Consider the following 18,649-nt stretch of genomic DNA (forward strand, 5'->3'; position numbering starts at 1 on the left):
CATAGCCCCTGGAGCACAGACCTCCCTCAGCTTTCCAGAGGGATGGCCCGGGAGGGAAGGGATTTATTCCCTCCCTGAGCTATTTTCAACGCCACGCAAAAATCATAAACCTTCTCTCCATTACGTACCTCCCCCCCGACACGAGGACTGCTTGTTTTTAAAACAGGTGCTGCCTAAAAATAAACTCAATTTGCCACCTCTCCTAGGACTGATGAGAGCTTTCATTTCTGTGATTTCTGTTCTCACAGATGATTTTAGAAAAACGCACCTGTAATATTTTTAATAAATCAATTTAATGTCACAAATAGACTAGATGACCTCAATATGCTTCTATAGTTCCACTTTTTAATATGAAGAGAATATTAATTCTAGATCAAGAATAAAAGGGGCCCTTTCATGACTTACCAAAACATGTTCGATACAGAGTTACATATTCTTGGCATTTAGGTCAGATTAGTACTATATTTTTTGTTATGATTTTTGTTTTATTATGTGGTTATAAAAAGTACTAGGGAAAGTATCTCCTATTATAATAAGCTAATGTAACACTTTCAAGCTCTTAAGTAAACATTCAAACACTTCCATTTAGAACCAAGCCTGCAGAGGAATATCATAAACTTCACTAGTGAACTATAAAATGGTTAATAAAATGCAGAAAAATTAAATACTATGCTTTCTGGCCATTTAGAAATAAAAACCAAACAAATGAGCAGAGAACTTCTTGTGTGTATCTGCCTTATTTTTTTTGCACGTTTATAGGTTCTCCCCTACTGCAGGTTGGTTCACAAATATCAAAGTGTGCTTTTGCAAATTTATATGCTACTAAAATAGGACTTCCTTCAGACCTGAGGTAGAAGTCATCAAGTTAAAAAAGAAACCAACAAAAATGAAATAAATAAAAACCCAAACACACATACACACACAAAAAAACCAACCACAAAATAAGAAGAATTATATAATCTTTTAATTGCATTGTCATTTCATTGTACCCTCTTCAAACAAAAATATCATTTGAAAAGACATCCAGTTCCCTTATTCTGTTGCACTATACATGTTATGCAAATAAGAGCTGGGGTGGCATACAAAACAAATGTCGTTCTGACTTTTCAAAACAGTTAAAAGAAGCAGAAATTGAAAACATGGCTGGGAATTTACAGCCACAGAAGTGGCAAATGAGTGTTTAAATATGAAACAGAAATGCAATGGGGGAAGGGAAGCTGGGAAAGAAGAGGGGACAACAAATTTCCAGTTTGAGGCTGAAGGAGGAAAATCCCTAACAACTGTACAGATGTATCAACACGCTCAGTATTTACATTCTGAGCATTACCAATGTTACAGATAAGCAATGTACTAAAAAAATAACTTAAAAAAAGCTATACAAATCGTACTTATAAATACTATATCTTTGAAACTAGTTATGTAGTGTAGGCTAAAAAATGTTCACAGTTACTCTGGAGAGAGCTGTATATATATATATATATTGCACAGTAAAAAAGTTCATTCAGTATACCATGTGTAAACAATTTTTATCTTCTTTGGTAATTCGAGGACTTAAGAGGAGTATTTGCTGTGAGCAAAAGCACTTGGGTACAAGGCACATCAAAAGCTTTTAAAGCTGCAAGATAAATCCTTCTGACACTTTCCAGTTAGAACTATCATTTTCTTTAGAAAAAACATTTACCTATCAATTCAGAACAACACATTCTACAAGTATAACTCAGAGGTCTGGTGACAAGGACATCAGCTGTTCTTGGCTGTTATTCTACAGTAACAGATTTGGCCAAATTCCTTGGGAAGTCCACCTGGAATGAAGAGAGAGGCTTTCAGTATGACAGAGTAACACTGGCATTCTGCATTTGACAGTTCATTTTGTGTGCTTTTTCTGACTACCTAATGAGTTCTGCTTCATTCTAGACACATTAACACACACAACAGGCTATAGGTCTGCAGGTAATGACTTGCAGCTGAATTCATCTGTGCTTCCAAAACCCTCCTAACAAATACATATTTGTTTTGCACAGGATACCTTTCCAAAGCAGTCATCATTGTCAAGCTGACACATCAACAAACCAAGGTGTACAAAGCACTGACCTATTTTAAGTTAAAGTACAATATCACATTTCAAGATTAGGCTCCCTGGAAAAGTCCCATTTGCACTCTTAACTAACCAAACAGCAAAAGAGCTTTATAATTTTTTTAGAAGGATGCTAATAAAAAAAAACAAAACTGAAGAATTGGCACTGAAATGCCACCTCTATAACCACACTCACTATGAGATTCACTAGCTATTTTCATAGCTAGTGAATCTTAGATATGCCATATAACTGGGTCTCTATACTGGCAGGAAGAAGTTCAAAACTGCACTAAAAGAAGTGTTAAATATAGAAAACACTTACATCATATCCTCTGAGAACAGCCAGGTGAAATGAAAGTAACTGAAGAGGAATGACACTCAACACTCCTTGAAGGCAGTCAACTGTATGAGGCAGCTCAATGGTTTTGTAGGCAAATTTTGAGCTTTCAGTGTCTTCTTTAGAACACAGAATGATTGGACGACCCTGAAAATAAATTTTTGCATTGTTAAGTAAAGAGCTAGCCTAGAACTGCTTTGAAATATTGTTCACAGCATGCCTGTATGTGTTTGAAGACATTCAAGTAGCTAACAAAGGCAATGCCAGTATTGCATAATAGCTCTTGACTTTCACTATATTTTAAGATTTGAATGTTTTCACCCTGTAGAGTTTTAACATTATTCCATTTGCTTCAAAACAGACAGACCTCAAAACAAAAAAGCCATATGAAAGCAGTTTTCACTGCTGATATTAACCTGTAATAACAACCTGCGACGCAGATGTAGCATCTTATTTATAACTTAATAATTAACAATAATCAGCAGTACATCCCTTTCCAGGTGCACAGTCAGCAGCAGTGCAGTGGGCACAATCTCTTCCTGTGACACAGGAGAAGTTAATGAGTTGAACACTGTACCTGCCGAGCAGTGACCTGTTGCAGAGCATTCTGGCACTTGGTGAAACAAGGATCCTTCATGATCACCATGATAACAGGCATTTGTTTATCTATTAGGGCCAAAGGCCCATGTTTCAGCTCACCAGCCAGGATACCTTCCGAGTGCATATAGGTGATTTCTTTTATTTTCTAGGAAAAAAAAAATGAAATGCCTCAAATTTTTTACTTTTTTATTTTTTATTTTATTACTAAGTCAGCTGAGAAACAACCGCCACAAGAATCAAAACACCAAGGCTGTACCTCTGCCACTTAAATACATGTACCCAGTGTCAAGCATTAGTGAAAGCACATGGGTGGCTGCTGGGATTTCTAGCAGGCTGTGGGCAGCAGCAGAGCTCACCCATGCACATGGAGTAACCAACAGGAATTTTAGGAACCAAACACCCAGCACAACCTTGGCTACTGCAGTCTACCTTTAACACACCAAATTCCTCTGAGCGATGGGTATGTGTCCATTTTACCAGAATGTTCATAACATAATTAATGAGTTTCATACCCGAGCATCCCTTCTCAACATCAGCACACTGCTTCTGATGTTGTTTTCAAATGGGTCAGCAACTTAAGTTGTTAGTTTCTTGTTTTTAAATAGACTAATTAAACACTGTGTTTATGATGTGAAAGAAACAAGAAATGGCATCACATCCAGGTTCACCTTGTGTATGTGTTTAAATGCTTCTAGTTATACATAGTTTTATTGCAGTAGGATTAAATTGTAATGAAATATTAGAAATCAACTATGTTGCAGAAGCCATAAAAAATATTTTTAAATAGTATCAAAGAATATTGAGAAGTTCCTACCAAAGCTCCTTCCAGACACGTGGCATAATTATACCCACGGCCCATAACCAGCAATGATCTCTGTTTGTACAGTTCAAGAGCCAAATCATGTATCTTCTCATCCAAGGACAAGACTTCTTTAATCATTTCTATTGAGGCACAGAAAAAAAAAATCAATTTTTTTAACTGGAAAAAATAGTTCATTTGTACTGAATGAACAGAATGTACAGAATGTTCTAATTATCTAATAGAACAAATACACTTAATGTAATTCAACCATTAACTTAGCAATTTTGACTGCAGTTTAAGGATATTTTCTCCAGACTTACTAACAGTAATAAATTTAAAACAATTATTGGTTTAAGCAGTGCTCATACATCCCATTTGAATTTCTAAAGGAAGTTGTGAAATATCCATTTAAAAATCACCTTGAATTAGTTTCATTTTATCTATCCTGATTTAAAGTGGGAGGTTTTAAATATTTCAAACCATATATGTAGGAGATGAAGTAATATTTCTCATACAAAACTACCTTATTTTAATTAGAAAACCCAACCCATGAAATTTCCGATCTTCCTGCCAAGTTTCTTGGAAGAGCACTTGTAAAATTGGCAAACAGTGCAGAAATGAACAGTCCATTTTTCTCATATTGTCTGCCTTTCAGGATGAGGGGGAGTGTGAAACTTAAATGAGAAAGAAATATCCCTGAGTAGTATTTTACACTGCAAACATCCCCTATGCCTCCTCAAACCCAAAATATCAATATACCTGGCAATGATTTTAGTCCACTTATGATTTCCTGTCTCCTTTTCTGCAAGGAAATTCTGTCTTCAGACATCATTAGGCCAAACATTACAAGAGACACGAACTGGCTGGTATAGGCCTGCAGACAAAACAAAATCATATAGCAGCTAATTCTTCAGAGAGTGAATATGATCTCAGTTTGAAGTGCTGCAATTAAAATTTGACTTGTATTCCACAGGGCTGAAGGGTGAAAGTCAAACACTGAACAGCAATTACCTTTGTGCTTGCCACACCAATCTCAGGCCCTGCATTGATGTGCACACCACAGTCAGTCTCCCTGGATATTGAACTTCCAACTGTGTTTGTGATGCCGACTGTCAGAGCACGGCGTTCTTTACAATACCTCAAGGCCATGAGTGTATCTGCAGTTTCACCTGGAAAACATTCACACCTTCACTTCAGGTTGGCAGAGATAATAATGATTCCTGAAAAGCATCAAAGTCCACACAAACGTGTTCTAGATGACTGTACCCACACTTACATGATGCAAAGTGCAATGGAAAGCAATCTTAGAGCGCTCACTCAACAGCAAATGCAGCTCACCTGACTGGCTTATAAAAAAGCACACATCATCCCTGAATACAGGTGTGTTTCTATCCAGGAAGTCACTGGCAAGTTCCACCATCACTGGTAATTCAGTTAATTCTTCCAGGACTTGTCGAGTCTATATTCAAGCAGAACACAGTATTTGTTAATATTGCCACCCACTAACATTTGGACATTTTACAGGTCAGAGAAAATCTAAATGAATTCTTATTAGAAAAGCTGGTAAGTACAGCTCACCAGAGTTTTAAAAATCAAGGTGGAAAAATTTAATTTCTAACATAGTAATTAATGGCATTGGAGCATTAATAAAGAATGTGGCAATAAGTAAAGCTAAATAAAAGGGTGAGACCCCTCAATGAAAGACAAAGTCTGAGACAGAAGAAAAAGCAGATGAAAAGCTGTTGTCTGAAAGCCCATAAATTATTTGTGCATTTCATCCAAGGCTGGGAACATACAGCCACTGCAGCATGATAACTTGTCCCACAGCCAATAATGATCAGTCTTCGGCATCTTCTGATTTCTTTCAAATGATCCTTCAGCCCCCCCAGTAGAACTGCAAACAAATAAATACACAATGGTGGTTTTTATTTTCTAGATAGCATATTTACAAATTTCAAACTTAGTGCAGTTTGAAGGGCTGTTCTCCATTACCTGTGCTGCTCTCAAAATTCACCCTGCCCCTCATTGTGTTGACAACTGATTCTGGTTGTTCAAAAATTTCCTTTTGCATGAAGGCACTGAAGTTACCTGTTTATAAAAACATGACATGGCAATGCTTAGGTTTGTTATTTTAAGTCTATTCCAGTTACAAAGAGACCTTTTAAGACTAACTTGACTGTGTTAGCCTAAATAAAAGCTTAGAATAAGCAAGAAGAAAGGAAGGATGGATAGGTCACTTTATTTGGTTGGTTCCATTTCCCAGTACTGACAAGGTAAATAAATTCCTTCATGAGGAAACATCTGTGCTCCCCTTCAATTCTTAATTTATAGCCATCTTTGCCACCAATTCCAGCATGTTAACATTAGTTACATTTTCAGCAGATACTGAAATGAATAGAAGTATCTATGACTTTTCCAAGGCTAAAATGCATAGGGTCCCAGGCTGCCCATTCTCTCTTGGTCTCAAAACTTGGAATTGTCAGCTCCCAGTACAAACAGCTTGCATAAAAGGTAATTGTCACAACAAGCAGTTTTCTGCTTCATCTACTACACAAACAGTAACTATCCATCTTTGATGATACTCATTCACAGATGTTTTAACCCACCCTTCATGATTTGCTGCAATTCCATCTGCAAGGTCTGGATGGCCCGGGAAGGATCATCACTAGCTGAACGCTCCAGACGGTGAATGGAGAGCTTCCCATCAGTTACAGCTGCAATGTCATCATCTTCTAAGAAAATCACTCTGTTGGTGTGCTCAATGATAGCACTACAGAGAAAAAAAACAGAAGCAAGACAAACCTGACACGTCAGAGTTGGTAATAGCAAAGCAATTAAATGCGCCTCAAGAGCACTTCCAGCCCTGCTTCTCTCTTCCTTTTGGGCAGAACTGCAGACAGAGCATCCTAAAGGCAATGGCTCCATCTGCTGCTCCTCCTGCACTCTCACAGCAGCCCACAGCAGGAGGCTCAGCAACCACTGCATCCATTCCTGCTGGTCTGAAGATGCTTCCCAGTGTCCTTGATGGATCCTGCTACGGTCCCGCTCTTGTTCCCAAGATAAACGCGTGCCTGATGTCCAGGTTCCTGCCCAGCTTGGAACCACAGCACTATTTTCCTCCTCCAGTATCTGAATTGAAAACATCACAACCCCAACTAACCTATAGTCTGCCCAAATGCTCAGCTGATGAGTGTCCATTTGTACCCAAATTACTTTTTTACACTGGATGTATTTCACACAGAGGCCAGCAGCTGGCAGATATTGCACTTGTGAAGGTTTGTCAGCAGCATTTGAACTGACAACATTTTTCAAGCACCTGAGCCTGAGGGCTTTCTGATGTTACCTGAATTAAAAGCTCTTCTTTCAGAAAATCATTGTACAAGAGCAAGGCAGCTTAAATTTCCAGAACTATCTTACTTAGTAAAAAAAAAAAAAAAAAAAAAAAAAAAAAAAACAAAAAACACCAAACCAAAACAAAACAAAAAAAAAAAAACCCACAGTATTTTCAGCAAAGTTGAAGTACTTTTACTACCTTGCATCTGAAGCAAAGAAGAATTCTACTGCCTTATCCCCAACAGCATGAAGGCAGGTTGAGCTGTCCAGTCTTTTCATTTGGGAGTTGCAGATGTTCTTCACATTCTCAATGTTGCCTGTTAAAGAAATGAAACATTCTAAATGCAAACCCAGTTCTGTTCAGTTAAGATTACAGACTATACAGCTTTAGGGTATTACAGTTACAGAAATAGGTTGGGGAATGAGACTTTCACAGGAACTACACATTCAGTAGTATAAAAATATCCCCAGCCAAGAAGTTATTTGGGGCATCAGCTGGTAGTTTTATGGTACAAAAACAAATTAACCTAATTTCTAATGGCAATTTTAGTTCTTAAAAATAATGCATTTTGATGTATCAACTTACATGTTCTGTACAAAACTGGAACCTGTTCAGTTGAGAGCTTGTACTTGCTCCTAACCCCAATGAGTAAAGGACTCCCTCTCCTGGAGAAAGGAAAACACTCAAGTTTATAAAGAGAAATGTGCATACAAAGAAGTTACCAGACATCAGTGAAGCTAGTGAAGCTGAAAAGACAATATCCCATCTAGCTTCCTAAATAGGAAGAGCCTCTTTCAACCATGATCCTAAGGCCATTACATGGCAGGAGTTCTATACAATTTGTTCTTCTGTAAGATTCACCAAATATTATTATATAAATAATTACCACGTGCCTTGGTGATTCTTTACCAGTAAACTACATCCAGGTAGAGGAAAATGTATGTGAACCAGCTGTAATCAGAAATCTTTCCAGTAATCAGAAAACATCTTAGTACAGGGCCAAATTTGAACCAAAGCTTGCTTTGCCTCTAAAGTGAGACAACAGTAAGCTCCCATGTTCTTTAGAATTGAACTACTGTTACACTCCTTAGCCTTTCAAACTCAGAAACATCAACCATCCCTACTGTACCTCTGAAACTGTAGAATATTAAGACAATTTTTAATTCTACACAGTGACATTACATGTCACTGAAGACCTTATTAAAAAAATCATCACAGAAATAAAAGAACAAGTCACACTCAGATTACAAGATTAGATTCTCTTAAATCCCTCAGCCCTAAAAACCCAAACCTGAACCACATATAGAATAGTTCATTTCAGAAGATGTTCTCCAGTTGGAGTGATGGTACAGCTGGCTTTTTCAAAATTTTAATGTAGTCTTATTTTAGACTGCCAAAGCAATGGGTTTTTGGGTTGTAATATAAAACAGTCTTTATTCCCATCACTTGCTATTTAAATCATTTGCTATGTCACTTGCTATTTTAATATCTTTACATTTCCTGAAAGTTGTTTTTCAAGTCATAAATAAAAGTAGAACTTAACACAGAAAGACACCATAAATGCTATGACAGCTATAGAACACTATTTCTATAACCTGTTACTATGATGGTCTTTCAGCCAGCATGAATATACTTATTTCAGTCTTTACTCAATAGGAGCTAAAACTGAACAATATCCCTTCCCCCTCCCCTTTTTGATATAGGAAAAATGTCAGCATGCTCTTAATACAAATTTAGAAACACAAGATACACTGAGATTCTTTATTGAGTCACTGATTTTGGTTAATTAAGCACTTTAAGCATCAATATTTTAGTATCTTTAAGAGGTTGGCTATTTTTTTTTTTAACCTAATAAAAAGCATGCATTATGTATAAAATGGACTTTTACTAACCTGGTAGCAACAGCTTCACCTGGGTAATGGATGCTCTTGAAAACCAATGCAAAAGCACCTTCCTGGAAACCATTAATACAAAGGAGAAAAAAAAAAGATCCTAAACAATTTATCTCAAATAGTTGCATCTCATTAAACTGGGGCCCCTCTCTGAAGAGGCACTGAAGGAGCTGCTATCAGGAGACTCTTCCTGTAGGGCAGACTGCACCTTTAAAGGAATTGGCCATGGAGCAGAACAAGCTGACGTGCACACTAACAGTGCAACAGCTAAAAGACCAGGAAGTGAGCACTTACCCTCTCCTTATAAATAAAAACAATAAACTTGAATGCAAAGGTTATGAAAATGTCAGAGATGCTACTCATAATCAGCATGAAGATTGTTAGAAATTTACTTTCAGTAAGACTGAAATAATAATAATAACAATAATAATTTTACTTGTAGTGCATTACCATGCAGTTTCAACTAAAAACCTGAAGTTACTATTTCTAGTTCAAGCAGCAAATTCTCATTAATATATTTAAAAAACAAAATACATTAAAAATCCACCAGAAAAAAAAAAAAAAAAAAACAACAATTTTACAGTACTAACACAGCTGGCAAACTCCTGGAGGAGGATTCCCAAAGCTGGAGCCAAGGCCCCCGACCCTGCCAGCAGGACAGAGATGGTGACATTCCCTCATTCCCTCCTCCCCCAGGGCTCCACTCAGAGCACTCTGCCCTGTTCTGGGGTCAGGTGAAGCCTCCCCTCCCCTCAGCTCTGGGGATGCTCCCTCTTGACCCACACAGGCCTTGCCTTGGTGTGGATTCCAGCCTGCTCCAAGGAATCCTACAGAGCTGCTTTAAAGAGGAGACGGGAGGTGAAAGGAGACGGCAGGAAGGGGAGGGAAAACATCTGCCCGGAGACTGGGGGAGGAAACAAAGCCAGCTTTCTCCCAGTTTGCAATGCATCTATCAAAGTTTTTAAGCATTCACATACTGAGTAACAGTAGATTCCCACTTCACAGTTTGGAAACCAAACTGTGTGATCTATTTCCAAATAGGAGAGCCAAGGCATTGGCCAAACTTGAATCACAGCAGTGTTTCAACACGATCAGAATAACCTTTAGGAACACACTGCCATTTATGAGAGATTTTAACCCCCAGAGGCTCCTATTACTTTTCAAAATTAAACTTCTTCATTAAAAAACTGTGTTAACTTCTTGCTAAAAACAAAACAAGACAAAAACCTCAACAAACAAAACCCACTGCTACTGCAATTTAAAGATTTAACAGTGAAAAGCCTTTGAAGTCTCCAAAATTTTAATCTCATTTCTTGGTCTATTAAGCATTATTTAGAAGCCTAAGAGTGTTATTTTCAGCACCTTCTAAGAACTTCTGCAGAGGATCTAAATGCTAAGGCAGAATGCTAAGGAACCCCACACGCAGCTTATACTGTTGTACAGGGGGAAAAAAAGTAATTTCCCACTTACCAACTGTTGAATAACTCTCTCTACCAAGGCTGAAAAACTGGTGTCTTCGCTCTCTCTGTTGTCATACATGTATTTGATCAATTTGGGGATTGTTTCTGTATCTGTTTCAGATTCAAATTCATATCCTTTGCTCTCCTGAAATATCATATAGAAGAGTAAAAATTGTGTCCATCCTCAGGCAACAAACCCTGAAGAGCCTCTCAGCTGCCTCCCACCAGAAACTTCAGTCAGAGCTCAGAGCACTACATTGGACCAGTGGATATAAATCACTATAGATAAAATGTAAGGACTTATCATGTCATAGATACTCTTTGGGAAATGCTGGAGTAAGACCCATAGTAAGACTTGTTTGGCATCTGTGAAGCAGCAAGAGACAGGAGGGAGCCCACCCCGCACACCCTCTCAGAGAATCTCAGCACAAACTGCTACTCTACTCATAAATACTTTGCATTTAGGATTACAGGAACATATTGCACTTCATCAGCTCCTGAGTATCCTTATTAGGCAGAGCCTTTCACACAGCTTTTTTATAGATGATATCAAGAAACTTGAATTCATGTTCCACCGAAGTCGTGAACGACCTGATGGTAGTTTGGGGGAGTATTAACTTTCTAGTTTTAGAATTGAGCTGCCACAGACTCACCAGAAATTTTCTCAGGTCCTTATAGTTTGTGATGATTCCATTATGGATGACAACAAACTCTAAGAGAAATATATATATATATATTCATGAGCAACAGAAAATTAAGATATTTAATTCAGAACACAAAATTACAAGGGAAAAAAAGCTTAGAAGTACACTTGAAACCACCTGCTATAGCTTTCAGACCTGCAGTTTATCACAACATGGACAACTGCAAGCAGAAGCTTACAAATTCTGAAAGTATGCAAAGGCAGTTCCAAATTATTGAGAGGGTTCTAAACTACACCTAGTAGAGTACCAAGCCATCTAAAGTAAAGAATGATATGAAAGCTCCCTTTTCTGGACCAGGCAATATTGACAGATTCATACTTTCAGTCTTACCTTTCAAAACAAGAATGTTCTACTTCGATTAACTTGCAATTTTCAGAGAACAGATCTCATTAATTTTTAGTGTTACTTTAGCCTGAAAAGAGGCTATTTCATTTTAAAAGTGTCTGAGCTAAACAGAATGGCAACAGCTTAGCCCTACTATAAAAAATAGATACCATAACAATAGTAAGAGCATATGTGCTCTGTGGATTGAATAATTTCAGATTTGTGTGGTTCAAGTGCTGCAGAGATTACGTACCATTCCTTTTATCTGATCTCTGAGGGTGACTGTTAATTGCACTTGGTACTCCGTGGGTCGCCCAGCGAGTATGAGCAATTCCAAAATGGGTTTCAAAATCTGTTTTTGAATCCAGGTCATCTTGTTCTATACAGGAGAAATTCAGTTTACTGAATAATTAATATTGCCTCTCTCCCCTGTCTGTCTCTCTCTCACATACAAATGATTAGTAAAACACAAAGACAATTCCTACAGGCAAAAATCTAAAAGCTATCTTCTGTTTTGTTTTTTTTTTTAACCATTTGCTTTCTTGACATTACACTTCAGAAAGTTCAAGCTACTGTGATTAAAACCTTGTTTGCCAAGACACGAGCATTTTTAGCCAATACTAACAGACAGGCTAACAGACCCCATTACTACAAATTATAATGTAAACGTATTAAAACACAACTTCAGTCTTTCACAGATGGAAGCACTGCATCAAGCAGATTGTGATGACAGCCAGCTGCTTAAATGGTCATAAATTCTGTCAGAGTGCATGTTTCAGCATTTCAGCCACACAGCACAGAAATCACATGAGTAAAGAGCCAAAGGAGCCCAGGCTTTGAACAAAGGAGCAACCAAAAGAAGGGAGAATAGACTGAAATTTCACAGTGCTAGATCTGAAGATCAGCCTGCTTTTTAAGTGCAGATTTGAGGGGTCAAAAAAATTTAGCTGCTTGGATTTCCCAATGCAGTTATTGCTGATGCAAAATCATAACTGCAGTTTTATGGTCTGACTTTCTGCTGAGATGCAATGGTATCTGACTGGGAGGCCAAAGTAAAGGGGTCATTTTTAACACTTACTGTACAACTCTTCTTCCAGGGCCTTTACTTTTCCTCTTTTCTTAACCAGTTTGATGAATCTTTCTTTATCTTCATTATTGTTTCCATCAATTGCCACTCCTACAGCACAGAACACAGTCATAAGTGTTATTTAAAGCATGAAATACATTGGAATGAGGAAAAGGCTGAGAAAATACACACGCCACTGAAATTAGTATTTTTAAATTACCCTTTAAAGGGATATATTTGAAGTCTGTTGTTAGACCTGTGCATGTTCAAATGAAACGACATCAAGTCTACATCCACTGCACAGATTAAAACAGACATGAGCCATCTCAAATTGTATTTGACAACAGACTGAAATATTTTGTCGATAAAATGAGCCAACTCAAATTTAAGACAAGTTTAATCTTCCCTATTCTTCACCGTGATTCACATACACAAAAAAGGCTGAGGTACAAACTACGTGGCCCTGTACAGAGATCTTTTTCCACACCCTGTTTGTTTTGCTTATGTGTACTAACCTCAACCATCTAATTACAGAGCTAAACACCCAATTTTAAGTCCTGAGGAAAGCTGTAGTACTCCAAGAATTGAGCTAATTAGTTCTGATCTGTTAATCTGTAGAATAAAGAAAGAAAAATCCAAGAGGCCAGACACTGAAAGTACCCAGAAGTCATGGAATGAGCTATTGGTTGCTAAAATTAATTCGTTGAGTTGGTTAACATACCTGCAGAGTCATATCCTCTGTATTCCAGTCTCTGTAATCCTTTTATCAGGGTTTCATATATTTCCTTCCTAGTGCGAGGCACTCTGTAGTTTAGATAAGCAAAAATTCCTGTTTAAAGAGAAAGGGGGAAGGAGGGGGGAAAAGAAGCAAAGAGGTTATTTTTAAAATTTGCATCACTTCAGACTCAATTTGAAAGTCTTTAAAACTAGTGTCAGGGAGAAGTCCTAGGGGCACCCAACCTCCTCGTTTAGTACAACTCCTTCTAATGCATTTTGAAATGGAAAGAATTCAAGTACAATAAAGGACTCAGAAGCCTAATTTCAACACAAACTTTACTGGCGAGTTTCACTCTCCTCATGTTACCCACCAAGAATTAAACAGTTAGGAGAGGTTAAAAAAACTCTACTTTTCACGAAAACCACAGCTGAAAATGGGAACATTGTGATCTGTTTCATATCCAGGCATTCAAAGAAGGAATATATTCACCAGTACTAACACAAGGAGACTTTTGTAATCCAAGTCATGGCCTTAAATACCCATGGGTAGGTACGAGGCACAACATCTACTTCTGAAAGGCTCCAGCTTAATCCTGTATGCAGCAGCCACTTCAGCAGAAAGAGAATGGAGAAGCAAACACGAGGAAAGGGCAGAAGTCAATCGGGTAGGACAACAAAGGAAAGAAACAGAAGGTACAAAACGGGGTCACCCACAACACGAGCACTCAGCACAATCCCAAAGCCAGGCGGGCACAAGAGCCCCGGGCGTGCCCCGTCAGCTCCTCCGGGGCATCGCAGCGAGAGCCCTGAACTCACTCCCTGATCCCTCTCCTCTTGAATAGACCAGTCATCGACCAGGTTTTTTTTAGTTTGGGGCTTGGTTCCCCCACCGTAATTTTTTTTTTTTTTTTTTAAGTACACAGGCATTTTTTATTGGTAGGGTGTTGGGGGTGTTGTTTTATCTTTAGAAAACGTGTAAGAAAAGAGTCATCTGCAAAGGAAAACACAGCCATTCCTTTTCTCTGCCTACTGTTCTTCCTGCGACTCTGGTATTTATATGGATACATTGGACTCTTTTATTCACTCTTGCAAATCTGTACCCCAATAAAACAGAAACATTTCTGTTTTATTTCGCATAATTTCGCTGTTTCAACAGTTTCTTCGAGCAAAAAGTCGGGTCTGGAGACTACAGTTAGGAAAAAACCCAGACTTTAAGAGCTCTACAGATAAGCAGTTCAGAAAAGTGTTTTAGATAGAGAAAGCCTTTGTTTGAAATGTAACACCCTCTTCCCCCTCAATTAAGGCTTTTGAACTGTAAATGGCCATAGTGAAGAAGCTGTTATAATGATACACCAATAAATCTCCCTAATAAATATTACTGTGAATTTGGTTACTCCACTGGTTTACTAGACATTAATACTGTTGATTTGACAGTGAGACAAAGAGAGTATTCCATTTGCCTCTGAATATATTTTGGAAAGATTAAAGGGTGGATAATACTTTTCTGCTTCAGAAGTGAGATTCTTGAGGAACTCAGCCTAATTATTTCTAGCACATCCAACATTAACAGAGACATTAAGACAATAGTTGCATTTAAGGAGGTATTCGAGAATTTGAACTGCGTAATACTGTTCTTCATGGATGCTTCGAAAAATAATGCCTCTGGTTGTAAGCAGTCACTTTAGACTGAGAGCCTGTTGATCATTTTTCCAGACAGATATTTACCGTTCTCTGGCACCAACCACGAACCTCAAAAGCAGCATTCTTCAATATGAATTTCTCAACATCATTCCAAAACATTGCCACACCTCGTTTCAGATCCAGCTCTACTTTCTAGGCCAGATTTCACAATGAATTTAAGCCTCAACATCCTTATATGTTCCATGTGGCATCTTTCACTACACAGAGCTCCAGGAAGAACCTTCCTCTGGGACCGTCCTTACAATGCTACCACTGTGCTACAATTGTTAAAAAGATCCTTTTTTCCAGGGAATTGGAGCTGCACTTCCACACACGTGCATTAGAAGATGCAGAAGTCACCAGAGGCCATTTAAAATGAAAACAATAGCTGCAGCCTGACTTCAAAGAACATGTTATAAACTCTTCCAGTTAAGGAAAATAAATCTTACTCTAAGCACTGAGAGTAACACTTTCTCTAGTACGTTTCTGTTTCATGATTTATCCACTCACGGGTTTTTTCCCTCCTCAGTCATTTTGGCCCCATTTAAAGGGCATTACTCAACTCATGTAGAAACAACTTGTGATAAAGACTCCTTGTATCTTAATTCTTCCTGGAAGCACACCAGTATGACTGAATCTCAGTTGAATCATCTTATGATAAGAATTTTGTGATACTAACAAGTTTCTTTATGATGACCTCCCCAAGGTATTAGATGCCATTTCCAGATCTTGCTTCCTTAAGAAGAGTCAAAAACATAAAATCTAGGAAAAGCACCCAAGAATTGTTTTACTAGGACATTGTCCTCTTGATCTAAATATTAAATCTAGTTTATAAATTTCCATAATCACAGCTTGCTTAGAAGGATGAGCTAGGTCAGTTATGTATGGCTTTAGAAGCAGGTACTAAAAACAGAAAGAGAAGGTTGCTAAAACATTACTAAAACCAGTTTCAATCACATGCAGACACTGAAAGCAAGGCTCTCCCTTTACATGTACATCAAGACTTTAGAGCTTCACCTTTCAGGATTACAAGCAGAGCATGAAAAGGAAGAAAAGTAAATTGAGTATTTTTTTGTGGGAAAATTCCACAAGAACTCTTGCAATTGCAAGACTTCACCAAAATCAAGAAGGGGGCAGCCTATACTTGAAGTTTGAGAAAAATTATTTACTTTTTGAAAAATAAAAGGATACCTCTAAGAACATTGTTGATGTCAGAAACTTCGCTTTGAAAAAGTCTCAACTTCATATCCTGATGAAACTAACTTTGATTTAAAAGAGGTCATCAGTTTAAGTGCATCCTGACTGTTTTTTAAACACTGAATGCTTTTGCTTGAACGCTTGGCTATACTGTCTAACATGTGAGAATGATAACATCTCAACTTTGCTTCTTTACAAGCATGTTTATAGCAGAATTTATGACCTGTGTATTTTCAAAACATAAACCAAGGGCTATAAATCTTCACATGCTACCTGAAGCCAAAGAAAACACAATAGGGTCCATTATCAGCACTTAAACCTGGAAAGATATGAAAAAATAAAAACAATAACAAAAAAAGTAATTTTGAAACTACTGGTTGCAGTCTCTAGAACTCCTACACTCCCTACGGATATCAGCATAGCAGGCTGAGGGATATCTTTCATTAAAACAAATGTAATATAAAAGATTTCTAAATGCTGGTGGGAAAAAAACTAGCTCTATTCTCACTTACCCTTCATGAACTGCTGCTCTTTGCCATTTCATACTGAGTCACTTGCTCCACCCCAAGTTGGATGTTCTACCGAACTCCTTGAACACTGTTAACACCCTCACTTCCCAATCAATACACAGCCCAGACATGCAAAGGTTTTGATATTACCATTACGTGTCTCAGGGCTTGCTGTGAATACTCCAGGGTGGCTCAGCACTGAGCCAGGTCTCTCACCTGGAGGGGTTTTGTTTAGAAGGCACCGAGTTTGTCTCATTGATAGGGATCTGTCACGTAGGAGCTCAAACAATAGGAGCTGAAACAGTATCACCTCGTGTTTCCATTCAAGTGAAAGAGGATTCCCGAGCTCCTTGCTCTTTCTGATGTTACAATTAAAAAGGATGTGGAGGCAAGGAAAAGATCCCTAATTCAGAAAGTACAATTTTGGGAGCAGTAACTCAACTCACTTTCAGTCTGCATCCCACAAAAGAGGTTTTGTTGATGACGACTAAGAAGTACAAGTGCAAATTTTTCTACTTTCATCAGACCTGAGAGGAGATGTCAGGGACAGATCGGCAAAGTTTCACTCAACTTTCCACCATAACCAAGTACAATCGCATTAGCAGCTTCTGAACCCACACTTTGATCCGAAGCATATCTAAACAATTGTGTACACGCTGTAGGAATTTTTACCATCTCATCTTAGAAAAAATGAGGTGAATAAACTCACAACAGCTAAGAATTAAGCTCCTTCACTGTCTTTGTTTGAAAACCACAAACTCTCCCTTATCGCTGCGGCTCGGAAGTGAGTCACGATTAATCAATCCTAGTCCCGGATCAGGAAAGACAGAGCCCAGCGCATCCCGTGCATCAGAGGCAGCGGGACCAGGAGCAGAGGTTAACCTCGCACCCCGGGCACCCCTGAGGCAGCCGGGCGGTGGGAACGGGACGATTTCCATCCCAAGACCCGGGGACACGCCGCCAGGCACGGGGGGCTCGGGGAGGGAGGAACGGAACGGCGATCGCCTCTCCTCGGGAGAAGGGGCGGGCGGAGGGGCTTCACCTTCACCTGCCAGGCGCTCCCTGTCCTTCCCACCCCCCCAAAAGGATGCAGCGGGGCCAGTCCCGAGCGAAGCCGCAGCCGCGACACCGCTGGGCTCGGGGACAAAGCCGCCCTTGTCCCTTGCTGGCCGGGCTCAGCCGCGCTCCGTCACTCACCGCACATGGTGGCCGCGCACGGTCCCTCCGCTCCCGGCAAACGCGGCTGCGGCCGGGCCGGCCCCGCTGCCCGCGGCTCTTATAGCCCCGCTTATAGGGCCGGGCCGGGCCTGCCTCCGCCCGCCCCCTGCCCGCGGGGACACAGCCCGGCGGGGCAGAGCCCAGGGAGGGGACAGAGCCCAGGGAGGGGACAGAGCCCGGCGGGGCAGAGCCCAGGGAGGGGACAGAGCCCAGGGAGGGGACAGAGCCCAGGGAGGGAACAGAGCCCGGCGGGACCGCGGTGAATCCCGCCCTGGCCGGCCGTGCCAGCTCCGCGCACGGGAAGTCACAGAGCCATTAAGCTTGGGAAAGACCTCCCAGATCACCAAGTCCAGCCTTTGACCGATCACACCTGGTCAAACAGAGCACTAAAAGTCACATCCAATCATTTCTTCAACACCTCCAGGGATGAGGAAGGACTCCACCACCTCCGGGCTGTTTCCCCCAGCCCAACCTGAGTGAAGAGGGACATTCTTAATTGCAGCTCGGCGTGTTAAGTAGCGTTGCTATTTATATTAAATTACACACATTAAAGGAAAACTTATTTGCTCCTTGTGGAGTATTTTAACTAATGAGTGATGCAGACAGTAGGAAAGAAACACTTTTTTTAAACATCACTGCAATACTAATTGCCAATAATCACGAGTTAGAGCCCAAAATTCCATTCATGCAAGACATTTCATGTTTCCATGTGACATTCCCAGGGAGAAAATTAAA

At 39.5% G+C, this 18,649-nt stretch overlaps 1 protein-coding gene across 1 annotated transcript; it reads right to left on the reverse strand.

Moving 5' to 3' along the window:
* Positions 1-942: 942 nt before the first annotated feature.
* GFPT2 (glutamine-fructose-6-phosphate transaminase 2) lies at positions 943-17,931 on the reverse strand. The gene is made up of 19 exons (XM_053956671.1): positions 17,894-17,931; positions 13,315-13,422; positions 12,606-12,704; positions 11,781-11,906; positions 11,153-11,211; positions 10,510-10,644; positions 9,040-9,101; positions 7,733-7,812; positions 7,346-7,463; positions 6,420-6,583; positions 5,806-5,901; positions 5,610-5,707; positions 5,152-5,272; positions 4,825-4,982; positions 4,573-4,687; positions 3,826-3,953; positions 2,989-3,156; positions 2,397-2,558; positions 943-1,802 (listed from the first exon to the last, which is right to left on the reverse strand). The coding sequence occupies exons 1-19, from the start codon at positions 17,898-17,900 to the stop codon at positions 1,758-1,760; spliced, it is 2,049 nt and encodes a 682-aa protein (XP_053812646.1). The 5' UTR covers positions 17,901-17,931; the 3' UTR covers positions 943-1,757.
* Between the last annotated feature and the right edge of the window lie 718 nt (positions 17,932-18,649).

The sequence above is a fragment of the Vidua chalybeata genome, chromosome 15 (genome assembly GCF_026979565.1).
Source record: "Vidua chalybeata isolate OUT-0048 chromosome 15, bVidCha1 merged haplotype, whole genome shotgun sequence".
In the NCBI taxonomy this organism is placed as follows: domain Eukaryota; kingdom Metazoa; phylum Chordata; class Aves; order Passeriformes; family Viduidae; genus Vidua; species Vidua chalybeata.